The following is a 20,249-nucleotide window of genomic DNA, read 5'->3' on the forward strand; positions in this document are numbered from 1 at the left end:
GTATTAAATGTAGAGTATCTGCAGAATGTTTGCGGTCAACATATTTCGTTGTTAACATTACGATATCCACCCCTGGCAACCAAAGCATCAATAATGATTTAACGTTTATGTTATGCTAACATAAAAGACTTGGTCAAGGTTTGGGGAAAGGCTGTGGTCTTGGCTAAATATTGGAAAATGTCACTGACTTGAAGCACAAGATTTTGACTTTTTAAAAATCTAATAAAGAGCCACAATCTTTCTCAAACCTTATGTGAACCCTGATTTCTGGTGTAAAAGTCATGCTTTATAGCCCCACACTCCCCTCCCCCCACTTCCTCCCTACATCTAATCTGGAATACAAGAACGTTCCACTTCCTCAACTGGAAAAATAATTTCCACTGAATATAATCAAGGCAGGAATTATGTTTTGTCCAAAATGTACTTGGCCAAGCAAATTAGTTCAAACACATATTTTGTAGCCGTTGGATTTATAAGTGGAGTCACAAGAAGGCTTTGAAGGCAAAGTTTTTTGACCAGTGTTTTTTGTGTTGTATTTTATTCATCGTTAGACTCTGTTGTAGACTTTTATAAAAGCTGCCACATCATAGGAATGTTCAGTAACCATATAAAAACTGTAAGTTTTTATAACCATGACATGATCTAATCTGTGACCCTCCAACCCAGTGGTCCCACGTATGGATGCTGCTGCATGTAGGGAGAGGGCCGTGAATGAGAGCTTTCACTTGTGTCTCTGGTCTTTATCTCTGCCATCTCCCCTCTCTCAGCGCTGCTGGAAAGGCATACAGTGAGCATATTGTGCATTGGTGTGCACATTTTTGGCCCATTTTACAGATTTAAAATGTATGAAATTGGCCTAAATAAATAATCTGTGGAAATATATGTCAGATGTCACAGGTGTCACTCCAGAAGCGTTCTTCTTAAACTGTGGGTTGGGCTCGAACATGCGGCTGCAGCCTAAGTGAATGTGAGTGCTGTTGCTTCTTATAGAGAACCACACTGCCACACTAAAGCGACACGTTTTGGGCCTTAAAGTGGGAAACTGCAATATCCTGAGGATCAAAACGATTAGAATGAAATTATTGAAGCGATTTATAGAAATGATTCTCATAATTTCAAAGAGTTTAGAGCCCGGGTACAAAAAAGTGTTTTCATTTTGATTTGCCGTGAGACAACCAATAACCAGAAAAACTGATTGTGATTCTGTGAGTCAACATGTTTAACAAAGCCATGCAATGGAAACATCTGTGAAACCAGTGTGGCAGAACCAAACTTAATACAGTGCAGGAGGATGCCATAATGTTCATGTGTTAGCTCCACAACATCAGCATTTTTACAGTTATCATGTGTGCTTTGTTTTGAAGAAAATATGGAACTATTCAAGTAGAAAAGTAAATGTGGAAGTAATTTAACTGTGTAGTGAGTCACTGTGTGAGTCCCAAAGCTCTGAAAATGCCCTCTTTTACCCCAGAGTTTACATTAGTTCCAAAAAGGGGGGGGGGGGGGATTGGGACACACAAATAGTGTGCAAATCATTTCAAATTAACAAACTCTATTATTATTACAATTGATAGGGACACTTCCTCTTCTTCTCTGTAGCTGCACATGCAGTCTGTTCTTTTTTTCCTTCCTGTCTCACACAAACTAAGAATGATACATTGCTTGGTACCAATTATTAGCAGTTGTCACAAATCACCTGGCACACAGTATTTAAGCCTCACTGTTATGTCAGTTGCCAAAGACCACATCATACATGAGGCCCAGTTTCAGGGACATGCAGACCTTCCGAAACATTGCTTACTGTTCCTGCACTTTCTACGTCTTTTCAGGGCATCAATCATTCTGAATCAAAGATGTCTGAATTTAGTTTTTTGCTCTTTTTTTCCATGTATGAAACATGTTCTTGTTAAGGTGGAACACTGCCCATTAAAATGGTGCTCATTGAGATGCTTGCAATGTTGTATTTGCCTTAAATTCATCCCTCTTCTTTGTTAAGCAAATTTCCATTTAATAAAATGATCAAAGAAATAGGACCTTTTAAAAAGTTTTTGTGCTGTGCCACAAGATTTAAATATCTTTATCAGTCACAAGAATATTAGCATTACTTTTATTCAATTCTTCAAACACACACTCAGTCCCCAAGAGCACACTGGAGCCCTTGGGGATATGTTAGAATTGATGCTTTACCTCCTATTAGAATTAGCACATACGTACGTATTTGTGTGTGTGTGTGTGTGTGTGTGTGTATGCGTGCTGCGTTTGCATGTGTGTGTGCATGTGTGTGTGCATGTGTCAGTGTGCGTAGTTGTGTGTCCCTTTGAAGTTTTCGAAGTCCGCCCACCCTTCTGTGGCCCTGCATTGTGCTGAACAGCTCCATTTGTCCCACCTTAATCCCCTGACGTAAACTCACATAAATCACGCTGAGTTGTTTCTAAACGTGAGCAGGCTGGAAAACTCTGTCTCTGTCTCTCTGCCTCGCTCTCCTTTCCAACCCCCATGGAGAGTTTAAGGGCTGCTGGCTTCTCGTTCAGCTGACCACCTGTATTGATAAAGATTACTGCTTAAAATAGAAATAAAGGCATGTCTCTTTTGCATATAACTGTGGACATTCTCTCACGGGAGCTCTTAGATTATTTAGAGAACCTAAATTGGATAAAAGCACCCAAACTCAGATAAAAGGTAAAACATATTTTTCTATGTAAACACAATACAAGGTTAAATATCCACCAAGCTTGATAGTTGTGGGACATCGATCCTCTCAGTGTGGCTAAGCAGATGAAATTCACTTGAATATACCAAGAATATTAACTTTAGAAAAAGTTAATAAATGTTGACATTGCCCTTTGCAGTAGCAACCCCTTGGTACTTTTCCATTGCAGGTACATACAGGCACATCATTTTAGCCAACACTTATTAGTTCTAGAGATGGAGTAGCATCATGGCACCCATAGTGCATGTAGGCCAACCTCTCTCTATCGATGGCTCTGGGCCAGATTAAAGTGCCGGGGCTCATTGTTTACACAGCTCCGTGGTGCCACGGCTGAGCAGGCCCAAACAATGGTCCCCTGCTCCCTTTTGTCAGAGTGAGGGGAAGAATGGAGACCTCTTGACATGGCAACCTGAAGCCTCAATGCCCCCACTTCACCTAGCTGAGAGGGTCAGAGCAAGAAAGAGAGGAAAAGAGAGAAAAGGGGAAGTTAGAGATAAGGATGAGGGAGAATAGAGAGATGAAAATGGAAGGGGAGGAAGGAGGTACGATATGGGGTGGGGTCGGGGGTGAATAAAGATTAATCCATACAAAGAGAGGAGAAGAGGAAAGAAGAAGCATGATGATGTATATGTGTTAAAATTGTCCTGTGAAGTTAAAGAAATAGATGTTTTAGGAAATAAGCTTATTCACCTTCTTGCCAAGACTTACACAAGAAGATTGAAGCAACTCATGTGAAATAGAGTGCTAAAGCTATGAGGAGATTAGCTTAGCTTTTAGCATAAAAACAGTTAGCCTGGCTCCGACCAAAATTACACTTACAAACAACCCTAAATCTCAATTAACATGTTGTATCTTGTTGAAAATTGTATGTTCAAAGAGAGATACATGCTGTAACTACTTCTGGACAATTAGCAGGGCTTATGCTAAGCTAGGCTAACCAGTAACAGCCAGCACACCAGTATTTCAAACATAGCAAGAAAACAACATGAACCATATGAAATTATTCCCCTTGCCTTAGCTCAGTATGTGTTTCAGAGTGTGTGTCATTGTGAGCTAGTGCTACAGCTGTTCTGTGGGCTCCATCACTTTTATGTATTTCTGTATTAAAATCATACATACAGAAACTTGGTTATACTTTTCTTATTGTCTCTTATGACACAATGCAGTTAGAGTCACGGTAAATGTCTTGTTTCCATCTGCTTGCAATAAAACTCGTCATTAGCATTCAAAAGTGGAGGTCATCACTTCTCTTTTTGTTTTGGTTGCAGGTCACTTTCTCGGCAACAATACAGTCATTGATGTGCTCCGTCGCCAGGGATACGAGGTGGAGCACACCCCTGCTGGGCAGCCCATAAACAGGTAAATTTACTGCTAAAACACACTCACACTCATACACACACACACACACACACACACACACACACACACACACACACACACACACACACACACACACACACACATCTAGTGATATGTATTTGACACAGTGGATTTTGTGATTTATTGTGGAAATACATTGTGCAAATGTAACTAATCCCTTAATATTATATGAGCCTCTAATTTTACAAAATTGTAACACTCAACTTGTTTTTTTCTGATCATAAAATTAGTAAAAAAAAAGAAAAAGAAATCCAACTCACCAAATTTCTTCTTTGACTGATTTCCCAAAAATCTATGTTGACACGTACCGTGTCAGGTAAAGTATTTCACAGTCAAAGATAAAGGAGTCATTTTGGTCAGGACTTTACTCTTGTTTCAGAAAGTTTTATGAGCTGGTTTGAGAATATTTCATTTTTAGGTCAGAAGCAGAAGGAATATTAGAGACATGAGAAGACCGAGGAGACTGAGAAAGAAAGGAGCAGAGAAACTGAGAAATACAGAGATGACGGATGGAGAACAAGGAAGAAAAGCTTATGTTTCTCCATAGTTGTTGCACATCACGGTTTCTTCTGAAAACACAAGTCTGTTAAAGTCAAAAGCCCATATTTTATCACTTAAATGGGTGTAAGGTTTCATGTCCTGGCCACATTTTACAGTGCAACTGCTGCCTCACGGCCCTGACAGGAGTATATATTTCTCTCAACTTCTTCACTGACTGGATTTCAAATGGGAAATCATTTTCCAAGTAAGCGCAACTCCTTAGTTGGTCTGTGTTCATTTGCAGACCCAAAACAGATGTTTAAGTTCTGCCTCAGCCCCTGTGAGAAATGTGTTGTCTGCAAATAATAACTCACTCTCCCCAAATGTCCCTAAAGAGGAGTATTTGTCTCATCGTCTCATTTTGAAGTTGGTCATAGTTTTATTAATTTAGCCGCTCCATTGACACTGGGGAGTTAATTATTTTGTTTCTATACTGGCAATGAACCACTAATCTGCTAATCACATAAGAGGCTCATTTTAGTGTGGAAGCTGGTGATCACAGAAAAGAAAATAAATAGCCAGGCCCGGGCCACTATTGTTATTCTTACGGCATGTCTACACAGAAAGTGTTTCAGCTGTGGTTTTATAGTCAGAAACTTCTATTTGAATCAATCCAACTGTCTACACAGGCTGCTTAACAGCTTGAGTTTTACTCATGCTACACGCCCATAAATGTATTTTTACACTTCAAGTCTATTTTTTTTTTTTTACCACACTGATTTTGTATTGGACTCTGAGCACATCCAAAACACAGGTGACCTACACTCATTACTCTGCCTGAACACCTCCTGACGTGCTGCTGCTCTGCTAACGCACGGCCCACACTGCACCTTCTGTGTAGACACTGTGTTCTAGGAATAAAAAGCTTGTTTTTAACCATTACCTCCATTAGTTTTAAGCTTTCAACTGTTCTACTGACTTGTCATTAGCTTAATACTGATAACAACTGAGAGACACTGCATAATTTTGTCTAATAGCTTTATTCAGTGTAGTTAAAGATCTAGATAGAGGTATAGAGGCTTCAGTCCAATCTTCTGAAAGCTATTTTTTAAGACATAAACTGTGACTGGCTGGTATGAAATATCAATCCATCCGAAAGCATTAATAATAATTTTAAATAATATTTTAAAATTAATATTAGATTAAAGTTGCTTTGTGCAATTTTTAGTTTGTTCAGGCAATATTCCATGAAAAGTATCTTTTACATTGTATGACACATTTTACCCAACACCCTCAACCTACTGAACAGTGTCTCTCAAACCTTTATTATGAATCAAGCTTGATCTGACTATATGTTGGAGTCCTTCACCAGTACTGTACAGAAATTATGATAACAATTATAAATACAAGGTCACACATACACAACTAAATAAACATCACCTAGCAGAAGTTTATTTTCCTCTTGTAAAATTAATATAATGCTACATCACCTTGTCATCAGCCACTATAAGGTGCAGCATTTCCAAACAGGGATCTCTTGTTTCGATTGTATCAACAACTACAAAAAAAAAAACAAAACAAAAGAAAAAAGCATTCATTGATGTCTCTCATTCTTTGGCATTTTCTCGTCTTCTGCTATTTAAGAAAAACCAAATAGATTGTACTGCAGATAAATCTGACAAAATCCCCACCGGCCACCGGTGAAGAGTTGTTGAAAAGGCCGACCCAGGCAGGACTCATACCTCCTGCTGTGAAGCATGTAGTGCAGTCTACCATGGAGCGCTGTGCGGGTGGCTATCTCAGTGCAGATCAGTGTTCTTGCTCTGTGTGTGAGGGAATGAATGAGTGAATCGACTTTCACACACAAACCCGGTGTTTGATGTGGGATTACGAGCCTGAGATGAGCACGCATTTGACCCACTCTTACCCGGCTGCTGCCGTGGGTTAATGCCTGGAATTCCACATTCACACAAAACCTGGGTCTGCAGCTTTAGGACCAGTACTAAACTTATTATGCCAAATCTTGTTTTAATATATCTGCAGTAAATATATTCTGTGGAGCTGCAGGTGTTTTTATGATCAGTGTGGGTTTAGGTCAGTCTGTTGGTCTGAAAGGGTATGTGGGTTTGTGCATGTATGTGTGTGTGTCCTCATGCACGGTGATTGTAAAAGATAGTTACTGGCCTCATTAGAGATGGCCAGCAGCTCATCAGAAGCGCAAGTGTTTTCAATCAAACAGATGAGTTTTGGTTTTGCTCTTATACTTCCCATTCTGGACCTTTAATTTGTTTTTCCAGAAAATCTTGGATATGTTCTCTATTAGACTGAATATTGGTCCTTGGAACATCCACAGCATCCTGTTCATAGCAAGAATCCCTCCTCTCCTCTCCTCTCCTCTCCTCTCCTCTAGAAATACTCTAAAGACTATTTGGATTCACAATAGTTACAATGAAAAAAAGAAACCAAAGCTCGTAGCAAAAAAATAAAATAAAATCAAAACATCCATTGAAACCACTCCTGTTGCGTAATCCATTTCTCTTACATTTATCCATTTGTGAAAGATGCATTTTTGGTTGAGGATTCCTTTAACAGCTCTTCAGGTGGGATACAGAATGAAAATCCTCATCGTGAGGTAGGGTGGTTAGTCTTTTGGTGCATATTTCACCCCACTGACAAGGACACACAACAATGAAACAGAGGAAAATAAGTATTAATATTTGCTCTTATAGCTGTAGCGAATGGCAAGGTTGAGGCACTATATAAAAAAACAAATGCTCCTTTTTCAATGCAAAGAAGAAAAATCTGAAATCCACAGTCTACACTGAACTCACAAGTCTGCTGGAAGCCTTATTTCTATAGATTCAAGAAAACTCATTTTAAGGAATCTCTGGCCCTCAGTGTCATTTTTAGCCCAGGATTCAGATAATATTGTGTCAGAAAGAGAGATCTGATTACAGATATGTTGATATTAAGGATGATATTAACATTTGAACAGCATATGCTGTGACAAAAGGCCTCTTCTCCTTTATTTCAAAAGTATCTAATGTTTCTGTGATGTTTATTGTCTAGGAGATCATCATCTAGACCAGAGTCTGAGGACCACTATGATGAGTCCCCTCTCCTGGAGCCTTTCCTCCATGAGCTCCCCCACAAAGAGGAGGATCAGGGGCGTCCCCTGGAGGAGGATCTGTTACCCCACATGTTCCTGCCGCCAGATAGTCTGGAGCTGCTGGAAAAAGCGGAGAGGAAAATGCTGAAGAAGAAGAGGAGGAACAAGCAGAAGAAGCAGCGGCACCGACATTTTAACGACCTCTGGGTTCGCATCGAGGAGAGGTAAGAGGACAGGTCCATGGGGTCATGTTTCTCTGTGTATTTGTCATCAACGACCTTTGTTTTGATAAAGTGATGAGGAAAAATGTAGAAAAGATGAGATGAAAGAGCAGAGGTGAAGTCAAAAAGAAAGAGAAGAGTGTAATGGTGAAAGGGAAGAGAGATAGAGAGGATGTGAGAACAGAGAGGAAATTGGAACGTGTCATGCAGTCTTGTCTTTAGAATAAAACCGGTGCTGTGCCGCAGGCTCAGACAGCCACCATATCACATCACCATACTCTTCATGCAGTCTACACACACACACACACACACACACACACACACACACACACACACACACACACACACACACACACACACACATATACACACACACACCCTGCAGGATGGTATAAGTCCAAACTAGTTTCTAGCTGGTGTAAGTGTCTTGCATGTGAAAATAGCAGCCTGGGAATTCCTACTAAGTATCCGGTTTTGGTCTCACAGTAGCTCCAGGCAGGGACTAGTAGGACAGCAAAACAAGCTCACCTTTCAGACAAAAAGAAGACCTCTGCACAAGGTGTGATCTGCTGTGTTGAATCCCCTCCTGCCATGTTGTTAATTTTTTTTCAAAATTTTACATTTTCATTGACATGAGTTTACATCTGGGCATGAAACAAAAAACTTAATTTGACCCTCCATCCATCCGCCCATCCATCCATCCATACATACATCATCTACATACTCTTATTCTGTTCAGTTTGAGTTATAGGCTATTTCAGCATGCAATGGCGAGAGGCCTAATCTACCCAAGGGCCAACACATATGGAAAAACAATCATCTTCATTCACACCTATGGGCAAATTAGAGTTTCCATTTCACCCAACTCACACATCTTTTGACTGTGGGAGGAAACACGAGGAGCACGTGAGGGAAACCCACGCAAACAGAAGGAGAACATGCAAGCTTCACATAAACAGGCCCCAAGGAGAAGACGACGCCCTCACAGACTGATAATTATAAATGTATATATTACAGCTCAAACAACTTCAGCTAAGCTAACGTCACACCTCATTGTCTCATTCATTGTTGAGGGACATTAAATTAAGGGCACATTCATCAGCCTGAAAGTCACGGTGACTATGTTAACTTTAAATAATTATCTGGGTTTGAATCACCTGAGACGGCTCATATTAATCAGGTAGAAACTTTTACATATTTTCTCTATAATCACGTGCTCTGTAGCTGTATGTTCCTAAAGCTGCTAAGTAATACATGGAAAAAGTTTTAGTTTTTTAGTTAGAGATGAATCAAATTAATCTGTGTGACTTCTCATTTCTGTTTCTTTTGTCTTTCTCCTGAAGGAGCATGTGTTTGCATTTCGAGCCCCCCAGACTCCTTGTATTTGCTTAATTTGTGCAGAACATAGCGCTTGTTTACTATGGCTAATATTAACATTATCCAGATGGAGTTTTGAACTGTTGACACAGGAACATAAACTCTGGCTATTTCAAAGCCACGGCTACTGTTAGACATGTCATTTCAGCTCAGTATTTGAAATCTGAGGTTACCATTCCAAATGGTCTGAAATTAACCGTGCCTCCCACGTGGCGCGGTTTGATTCCCTGCTGCTCTTTCTCTTATCTTTCCTTCTTTACACAGAACGCATTAGATTCTCTTTATACTAGATTAAAGCTTAGTAGTTAGCACTGCCATCTCGCAGTAACGAGCGCCGGGGTTTGACACTTCATTCTGGGAGGAGTGTTCATGTTTGCAAGGGTTTCCTTGGGGTCCAGTGTTTTCCTCCACCAGTCCACAGACATGGAGGTCAGAACTAGAGACTTCAAAGTGTTTTTTTTTTGCAGTAGCCTGTAGCCTATGTATTAGCCTGATAGACCAGCGGGTAGAGTCTGTCCAGGCGACTTGCACTTATGTATCCTATTAGCAGGTGAGTGCGGTTTATGAGCTCAACCTTCTCCAGCGTCTTATAAGTTGTTGGCAGCTGATCAGTTCTGATACAGTGAATGATCCATGACCCTGAAGCCCACTGGGTGTGGACAGAGCGCTTTGGAAATAAACAGGAGCAAATAAACGAAAAAGAAAAAGAAACTAAAGTCTGGTGTTGCACACTTTTTATTTTCATATAGTCTAAAATTATACTAGTGATTTCTAAATCGTGATAATAAATTGCTCCAGTCTTTGAGTAATGGATTGGGTTTGGAAATCATCAGAAATAACTGGAGCTAAGCAGCAGGTACAGGTTTGAAAAATTGCACAAGTGCAGGACTCTGCCCTTAAGCATGTAGTGATTTTTAGCCCTGTATGAACATGCATTTTTTTATGTACAGTGTGGACTACTCCAAATTAGTGACGGAAATAAAAATCCAACCATGTAGCGTCTGTTCTTCACGGGAACAGAGGAGGTTTGTGAGCGTTTGTGTACATTATGTCTGCAGAAATGTTTTCTCTCTTTCTGAGAGAGCCTGTATTTTCCAGCGGAGAGGAAACAGACTGTTTGTGTACACATGTTGCAAAGTGTACACGGTGCACGTCTTTGTATATTTTAATGTCTGAAAAGGTGGCCGAGTGAGAAAGAGAGAGGGGGGTCCAAGGAACAGAAGCAACTACAGCGCCACAGTTCTCTGTTGTGTTTGATGCGTGGCCACAGAGCGATGTGTCACACTCAGTTTCCTTAGGCCTCTCCAGGCCCACAAACCTAAATAAACTTGCTTCATAAACTAAAAATTAACCTGAGGCTTTCTCTGAAACTTTAGAGCTTGTCACTGGTATCTCTGTGTTATGTGCTGGTTCGCTCATTTATCACTGGCTCTGAGTGTTTTAGCAATCGTGTTTTAACTGGCACTGAACTCTGCAAGCTTTTCCAGCTTCTCCAGCTTAGGAGATTGCAGTGGGCCATCCTCACTGAAGATCATTTGTCCACAATGATCCCCCTAAGCATTCTCTCAATTGTCTGCAGACAGACATAGTCAGGATGAGGAATAATAATGGAAATTTAGGGCTGTTTCTGTTCTGAAATTATGAAAGGCTTGTTTTCATTTTTCTTAACAATGCTTGTCAAAATATCTTTTCCAATAAAACATATCCCATAAAATGGAAACACTGTCTTGCAGTCACTTTTCTTTAATGTTGTGTGTTGTAACGCTGTGTCAAATTGCTGTTGCAGCCCACTGGTATCTGGAGATCCTGACTTCAGGAACTTGTGTGTTTGTTTTGCCTGGCCTCGTCCCAGTCTAAACCACACCAGCACCGCAGGCTCGGCATCAAACAGGAGAGCAGAAATGATTTAATTGCCAGACTTGAAAAGGACAGATAAAGAGAGAAATAGAGACAGCCAGAAAATGGGCAGGCAGAATATGTAATATGAAGAGAAGAAGAAAAATAAAGAAAGCAAAAACAGGCAGGCGGTTGGTTTATAGCCATGGGCTGATCAATGAGTTGCACGCTCAGGGGTTTAAAGTCTCTACTGATTGGTCGGTGCTGTGGATTCCTCTGTCCAGAAATGTTCCTTTTTAGCTTTCATCATCATTAATATTTCCATTGTTTACTTTGTGCAGTCTGCATATTTTCTCAGGCAGTTGTGGACAATATAGGAATGTAGAGAGGCCTGTTCCGCTGCAGCTACTACAACAGGGTTTTCCCTTCAATCCCAAAGAGCAGCACAGTGGCTCAGCAGTGCAGAGGTAGTGCTGCATATTTTAAAAAGAAAAGTGAAGGAAGTTAGTCTGGAAATAAGACGGCTGCTGTAACTCCAGAATATGGGCAGGTTTTTGAGTAATTACACAGAGCCAGATTGTACTTTCCCCACCCATTTTTGAAACATTAAATTACAAACTGGGCGCTAATGTTTGCAATAAAATTACAATCAATGTAGTGTAATGCTCAAAATTACATCAAATGGCTCATGATAGCTTCAAGCCCCTGAAAACTTTGTTTTCGAAGTCTTTTCCTCTCAGAATGTTGGCAGAGAATTGTGTGTTCATTATTTACAGTAAGAAGCTGATGTAGAAAACAGGTCTGTGGGGGCCTTTAAAAGATAAATGTGAATAAAGACTAATTTTTCTTCTTTACTCTCTTGTCTTCTCTCCACAGCACTATGGTCCAGTCCCCGCCTCCCCCGCTGGTTCGCATTATCAATGGTTACATCACAGTGCAGCCACCTGACAGAGTCCACAGCCACTACAACCACCACCACCACTTACCGTCAGCATCACCCACCTCCTCCTCGCCCTCATCGTCTTTGCTTGTCTTCCTCTGCACATTGCTCACAGCGATCCCACAGACCTGGAGTGTGTTCCTTTAGTAGATTTTTTTTTTTTTTTTTTTTTGGACTCTGAAAACAGTCAACCTTCTTGAGTAAAAACTCTCACTTACAGGGTTTCATGTATCAGCTCATGAGAGCTAGAGGAGGCTGCAAAGAGTTCAGTGACTCTCTCACTGTTCATGAAAAAGCATGGAGAAAGGATATGAAATCTACTCTAGCTGTCAGGTAACAGTACACTCCACGGATGTTAGGTCAGATAAAGTCTGTGAATGGTAAATCATGTCAATAAAGCATGTCTCTTACAAATTGAGGCCTTGATGAGCATGTAAGTTCATACACTGCAAGGTTTGTTAGACCATAAAGGGTTCATAAGGTTTCGGTTATTTTACATACGCAGCAGGAGTGAGTGCACGGAACGCAGCATGGAAGAAAAGTGAAAGATCTCAAGCAGGAAGTATTATCAGACATCTAACGGACATTATATAACATATCAGCTCCCTTATGGATTACAGTGTTACAGTAGACACTCATCATTCATCATTCAGGGCCTCTGAGAGAAAAAGCCCTCGCTCAAGTGACTGTTCCGTGAAAGGACACGAGGACGTCATTAAAAGCATTGCTGAATATCAAATACCTTCAATGAGCAGAACTGGAACCATATGTCCTTTGTGTATATGTGTGTGTGTGTGTGTGTGTGTGTGTGTGTGTGTGTGTGTGGTTGGGTGTTCGTGAATGAGGAAGAGAGAGAGAGAGAGAGAGAGAGAGACAAAGTCTATCAGCTCTTAACCCCCCTGGCCTTACAAACAGGTGTTCCTCTTCGAAACTTAATATATTCTTCCATTTTAGAAGAATGTTGCATAAAAGGGGGAAAATTGTACATATTGTTTCTAAATATTATAGATGTATTTTAGAATTATAAAAAAAATGAAAATTATCAAAAGTTTTGTTGTTGTTTATATAAATATATAAATAGATATGCAGTATATTTTTTGAAAAGAAATCAGGAACTAACCACCATAGCCCACATCATGTGTCTCACTGAAATAAACTTTTTGGAAGGGACAGGTGATTGTATTGTACTATACTGTATGTATCAGTGTTATCACTCGCTTTGCTGTATGTGTTTGCTGAAAGGATTCATGTTAATATGTGTGTATTATTTTACATAGAGACCATTTGATTAATTTATTTAACTACTATAGATTTGCTGTAGACCATATGAAATATTCCGTTTTTTTTTTTTTTTATGTTTTTTGTCACCATGATGTCCAAATGTCTTATTTCAAATGTTTTCAAGTATAATTTCAAATACATATGAAGGTAATAATACTTCTGTTTTAAATACACAAAGCTGTCTACACAGATAGACCACATGCAGCATTGTGCTTTAGGCCTTTCACATTTCACGTATGGCATGAAATAACTGTAATAGTATTACCATGACAACAATAAAATATTTATCTAGATCTAAATCTGATCTGAACGCTCATGCTTGGCTGCAAAGTAAAGAGAGATTTGCATTAGCATAAACTGGTTTCATTGAAAATGTGTTTTGGAGAATGCACTGCTTAAGGACGACTGACTTAATATGGGCGTGAAGGTGGATTCTGCTGTGTTTTCCCAATTTTGAGATGCTGTCTGTATGAGGGTCCACATCTAGTTCCAGGACTTTTATTGTTTCAGTTTTGTATTATATTTTCCATGTTCATAGATTAAATATTCATTTAAGTTACTCCTATTTATTAACTTGCCAGTAAAGACTGTTTGGCTAGTGGTTCAGCTTCAGCACATACAATGTAGATAAAGGCTATTCTGCTGAGTATCTGCTCTTTGCTTAGATGAGGACAGGATTCAAGGCCATTTTCAAGGACCATTAGTTCAGAGGATGGTGTGGAAAAGACTCTGATGCAACAACCCTGTGTCTGAGAAATTACATTTCTATATAGCTAAACTCCAACAGCAAATATAATTTGTAGGCAAATGTACTCGCTGGCTGGATTAAGTTCAGGGGCAATGTTTTTTTTTTGTTTTTTTTAATTGAATGAGGTTTAGGCAACAAAAGCACTTTGGTTAAGGTTAGGGAAAGATCATGGTTTTGGTTCGATATAAATAAAAATGTTGTGTCTGTGGACTTTCTCCGTATTAAATCAGCCTGAGATCTTTCCCTAACCTTAACCAAATGCTGTGAGTGAACTAAACATAACCATAAAAAGTTAAATAATGCTGTTGTCACTAGTGGATGTTGTACTGCAAGATCAGATATTTTGAAAACAAATATTTTGTCTGGGAATATTTGAATACTACGTTCAGCATTAACTTACAGTATATCCAATTTTTTTAGGGATAGGTGTACAATTGTTGTTGTGTAGAAGATGGAAGTGGAATTCAGACCTATTGGATAACAGACACAAGCGTGAGGATTGCCAGACCATATATTAAAAACAGAAAAACAAGAATACACTTATAACTTTGAATTACATGGTATCAAGCTTAAACAGTGCATGCTCATGTTCCTCTGACTTATAAAGCATTACAGCAGGAAACATGACAAATTATGTGTTGAAAGTATAAATCTAATACGCCTCTATGTGAAGCAGTCATTATATCACCGCCTCTAGGATAGGGCCACATTATTTCTATTCCCCCAGAACTGAGGCAGCAGAGCCGTGGTTCGCCTGTGCCTAATGTCATGCCATTGCATATTCCATATTTCCGTCCGTACTGCAGTTCTGTGTTTAGATATGCAAATCTTCATTGGCCATTTTGTTTGTCCGATATACACAAAACCACAAGGACATTTCAGCATATTGACCACGTGTTTGCTGCTGCAGTTTACTACTGAGCAGCCCATGGCATTTAGAGGAAGGTGCTTATCGAACCAGCTGGGGCCAGCCATGGTAGTTTAACTTGAGGTCACACAGCTGAGTGCTTACTGTCACCGGAGGATTCAAATGTAGCTTAAAGGTACGTTAGGGCAACAGAATGTTGTCACATCCTGACATCCACTGTAGGCCCTAATGATAGGTCAAACCATCATTTAACACAAATATGGGCTTCAATAGGAATACTCACCCAACTTCTGATAGACTTCACTGTGTATCGATAGCTGTATGATATGACACCGCACAGCAATTTCAAGTTTTGATACTTAGCTGTATTCGATGAACAAATAATCAAAGAAATTGGGAAGGGAAATATGATCAACAGCTCAGTTTTGGTCCAGAGACCTCAAAGCAGGATAGTCTGCTCATGCTTACCTTAAATTTTTTTTTACAGTAATATTTCTTGATTTCTTTGTAGAAAAGTGTAAATTGTTTTATTGTTTGTTTTACCTCAGTGTAATTTTTGATATCACCCAAAAGAAGAACATTCAAATCCTATAAATAGAGGCTTTAAACTGTTAGCTTAACTACAGGTAATTGCAACACATAAGAAATACACTTCTAGCTATAAAACATGAAAAGATGTAGATTATTCTGCAGCACAAATGTTTGGACTTGATGTTCTGAGAGCCACTCTAGTTCATGTGTGCTCAGGCGTATCTCTAGTTGCTCCAGTATATGTTTAGATCATATGATTAATGCACACATCACATAAAGACACTTTAAGGTTAGAAGTTGTTGACACAAGTCAGTAGTTTGGTATCATGATAGCATTACCATGATTGTGCGTTTCTGGCTGTCTTCAACAAAAGTGTGGGTGGGCACACACACACACACATGCTGCCCTCCTGCCCTGACCTTGGGCTCATGGCATGTTTATGTGAGGTTAATGTGCTGTGATAAGGCTGCTATTAGAAGCTGTTTGATGTGTGCATGTGGTCTGCCACAAACAAGGCAGCTGCTCTGCAAGCGTCCGACGTTCCTGCAGGAAACAAACAGGAAACCATTGCTAACGGATTCTTCAGATGTACGGGAAATGAGGGTTAATTGATTTGTTATGTCAACAGGAAAAGAAAGCTAATTGACTTGTTAGTTTGTGCTTTGATTTAGGAGTGGCTGTGTGCTAGGAGAGGTCACTGAGGGCTGTGCATAACTGATGTGCACGAGCAATGTCAGGACAGGAAACACAAAAGATTTATAGGTATAAATAAGCGATTCAATACACAAAGCATAAAATAAAATTGAATTATTTCCCTCAAAATCCTGGATTTTTCTCTCCACTAAAAGAGGGAGCAGTTACAATGTAAAACCAATAGCTGCACGCCGAGTCCAGGCAATTTCTTTGGTAAAAGGAAATCTGGAAACTGTAGTAAAATCGCTAATTGAGTTTGATGGTGAAAGTTGATGCAACACCAACATAAATCACTGCACTTGATCACCCATTAACTACAGATCCCGGACCTACTACTTTACACTTTGATTAATCAGATAGCATTTGTAATCTTGTCTCAAACAAACTAAATGCCTATCTTTTTCTGCTGATATGATGCAAAAATTTGCAACTGAATATATGGTATATCTGTAATTTTCATTGTGGGATTGTATGCATTAAAGAAAATGTGGAAGGAAAAAGCAGACTTCATAACTGAAGTCATTACTGTAGCCAATACAAACTCATCATGTCAAAAACAGTCCTCAACTCAAAACGATATCTTTCCTCTGCTCCGTGTAACACAGCACTTTCAAAACAATGGACCCTGTAAGTCACTCAGTCTTTCCATAGAAGAATAAACAAACAAAGGTGCAGGTCACCTAATTGCCTCCCGTTGAGTGCTTTTGCTGACAGATGTTAAAGGTCATTTACTATCAGAAACACTCCATGAAGAGTGGTGTGAATTCCAGAAGTCAAGCTGAGTACTAGAAGAGTGAACTGACAAAATGTTTTCAAGACATTAAACCAAGACCAGGACCCAGGCACAGGATTAAAAGCCCTTTTTTTAATTTCCTTTATTCAGTGCTCTTTTAACTTCTTGTCCATAATCATGTCTCACGTGTAATTCAAGCCTGTAAAATGTGTGTTTTGACAACAGGTGAGTCTAATTCCAGGTTCTCATGCCTGCAAACATGATAGACATGAATTAGCAGGGGGGTTGTATTTCAACCAGTCACTTGAATCACCAGCAAGTATAAGCTACAATGTAATGTATACGGATGTAATGGTTACAAGTACATGAAAACACACAGACACACACACACACACACACACACACACACACACACACACACACACACACACAAACACACACACACACAAATGCTATTGAATTATCATCTATTTAGATATGCAAATCTTAAATTGGGCACTGAAATCTGTTCCATCACATAACACTTTTTGCTTCTGAACTTTTTTTTGCCCTTATTCATCACGATATGAAAAGAAAAATGTTTTCAACAGACATCTACCCCTTAAAACACAATCACATAAGAATATGGGTCTTATAAAAACATGCCACACTAGACTGGAGGTGGGGTTGCCAGATTGGACAAAGTAAACCTGTAGGAATTGAAAGCAGATGTCCATGCAGACGTCTGTTTCCTGTGGAGTACAAAACTGGGTAAAAAAATAAAGACAGTGCACTGAAAGTCTTCATCCAATTTTCCCAAATACCAGGTCTCCTGTGATAAGTTTGGAAAATCACACCTTGCAATGTCTAACGTCATTTACAGTGGGATGGTATTGGTAGACTTTTTATTTTCATTTAATCTATATTAATCAGTAATTCTGACCGTTTTATAATAAGGACATGGATATAGCATTCACTAACAGTTATGATGTTTTCTTATGCTTTCGTCCAGTTCCAGTTTTGAGCCACAAGGTCAAATCACTTTCCCATTGTTAAAACAAGCCCAGCGTGTTAATGTTTATCTGATGAAGCTCTGGTCATTCCCTCACGTCCCTGCAAAAATAAGCCTATGTGTGCAGAGCAGGTCTAACTGTGGTTATTATCACTGCGTCAGTCTAAAAGTCATATCAGTGTGTTCATTGAGACCCATGATAAAAGTGCTGTGCTGACTGAGTCCTCGGTATATGTACATCTCCTTAGGGGTTGCATGAAGTATAATATATTATTAGTGCTTGTTAGGGCTATGACCAATGAGAGCTCACAGTATAAGCAACAGGATTTGTCTTTATTGGACAACACTCTTGTCCATCAACATTTCAACACAGCAAGAACAAAATTAGAAATTATGGAGCCTGACATGAATGCTACATCCCATCTTATGTGCTCTTAAAGCTCAGGTACCCAGAGTCTGCCATGTCTTCTGGGTGCCGCCAAAGGTTTTCATAGTGCCTGCCTCCTCTTTGTGAAACTGCCCACAGAAATACTCAAAACTTAAGGAACGTATTAGTCTCAGTGAGTTCAAAGCATTTGTAAGGACAATGGAAGATGCATATATTGGAAATATTCAGGGCTTTGATTATCCTGATTGCAGGAGTCTGTGCATCTGTTTCTCCTCCCTTGTCTCCCTCCACTGCACTTTTCCACTGAATCTTTTCTTCTGAATGATTATTATTACTATCCTTAGAAGGGACTTATAACTACCTATTCTAAATATTGGAACTAGGATTGTAAAACACTAGCTGCTTACAAGAGGGTCTATGGGCATCATCCTACAGAGTAATATTTTATTTTAATTTTACAGTTGGTTACAGTCAGATTTTTTATTGGTACTAATATGAGATAACCAATAGTACAGAAGCCCTGAAAGTGAGTATGTTGTGCCCCTCAGTTGATGCAGACAGTGCTAAGACCAGACCTACCTGTTGCTTCACAGAACAATTCTTTTTTCTGAAGAACATATGGAATAAAAACCATATGGACAAACAGATAGACAGTGTAGTTCCCGACGAAATTTCTTTCTTCATTATTCAGATAGCAATCTGACACACAAGAAACACTCCCACCTGTGTGTTTGTGTTTGATTCATAAAGACACAGGAAAACTACTTGGTACCCACACCATGCTGGAAATTGTTTCAATGGCAGAATGAATACAATATGCAACTACAATGAAATTTACTATATAAATAGCCATACTGTCTCTGTATGTGTTTGTGTATCAACAGCAAACACTTTTTTACAGCAGCATGAAATGCCATTGTAAGAAAAGCAGAGGTGCAAATAATAAAATAAAATGCTGCTACAGTTTGAGCAGCTATTATTGTTCACACTGGTTTACTGTCACACTGTCAGGACTTACAAGGGCACATGAATAGAACACAGTCAGAAAAACCTGTGCTTCTCCTAATACAATGAGTTAAGATGTCTGCTGTGAAAAAATCACTATTGCTACTAAGAAGAGTGGTTCCTGTGACCATTTGCTCAGTCTTTTGTAATAAAAAGAGGCGGGGGCTATTTGAAAGCTCACGCCATGTGAGAATATCACAGTGGTACCTACCGTCAAAAGAAAAATCTTAACTTATGTTATTTAACCATGTTAGCTGGCGTTAAATATCAAATTAACCCTGGCTATAGTAGGTTAGCAATCTGGTTGCTAAAAGGAGTAAACATAAAATTTCTGATATATCAAAGTGTGAAAATGTCACTATGAATACTATGACTTTATTATGCCTAACTGTACTGTGATGTTTTTATACCTTTCTATACAATGAGGTTTTATCAATAGTAAAATATGAGATTTTTATGACTTTTTATGCCTAACTATACTATGACGTTTTTATGACATGTTATTCCTTATGACAAGATGACGTTTTATGCCTTATTATGCTATGACGTTTTTGTGACTTTTAATTCTGTATTATGATGTGTGTGTACATCAAGACATTTGTACAACTGTTTGTGAATTAGTATACTATGATGTTTTTATGACTTTTTTATACCTTATTGTAGTATGAAGTTCTTATGATGTTTTATGCCTTACTATACTATGACGTTTTCATAGCTTTTTGCTTTTTGCTTGCTGTGCCTTACTGTATTATGACGTTTTTGATGACATTCTATGCCATACTAGACAATGACATTTTTATGACTTTTTATGCCTGACTATACTAGGTCTTTTTATGCCTTACTATACTATGTCGTTTCATTCCTTACCATACTATGACATTTTAATGACCTTTTATGCCTTAATATACTATTATATTTTTTTTGACATTTTATGCAATACTGTACTATGACATTTTT

At 39.1% G+C, this 20,249-nt stretch overlaps 1 protein-coding gene across 1 annotated transcript in view; it reads left to right on the forward strand.

Annotated features, from left to right (window-relative positions):
• trabd2a (TraB domain containing 2A) overlaps positions 1 to 12,200 on the forward strand; it is a 56,061-nt gene extending 43,861 nt beyond the window's left edge. Inside the window, exons 5-7 of the mRNA XM_022768697.1 lie at positions 3,979 to 4,069; positions 7,640 to 7,903; positions 11,990 to 12,200. Coding sequence (XP_022624418.1) covers positions 3,979 to 4,069; positions 7,640 to 7,903; positions 11,990 to 12,200 — 566 coding nt within the window. The remainder of the gene's footprint in view (positions 1 to 3,978; positions 4,070 to 7,639; positions 7,904 to 11,989) is intronic.
• Positions 12,201 to 20,249: the final 8,049 nt, after the last annotated feature.

The sequence above is a fragment of the Seriola dumerili genome, unplaced genomic scaffold (assembly GCF_002260705.1).
Source record: "Seriola dumerili isolate Sdu_G_001 unplaced genomic scaffold, Sdu_1.0 BDQW01001815.1, whole genome shotgun sequence".
Lineage (NCBI taxonomy): Eukaryota > Metazoa > Chordata > Actinopteri > Carangiformes > Carangidae > Seriola > Seriola dumerili.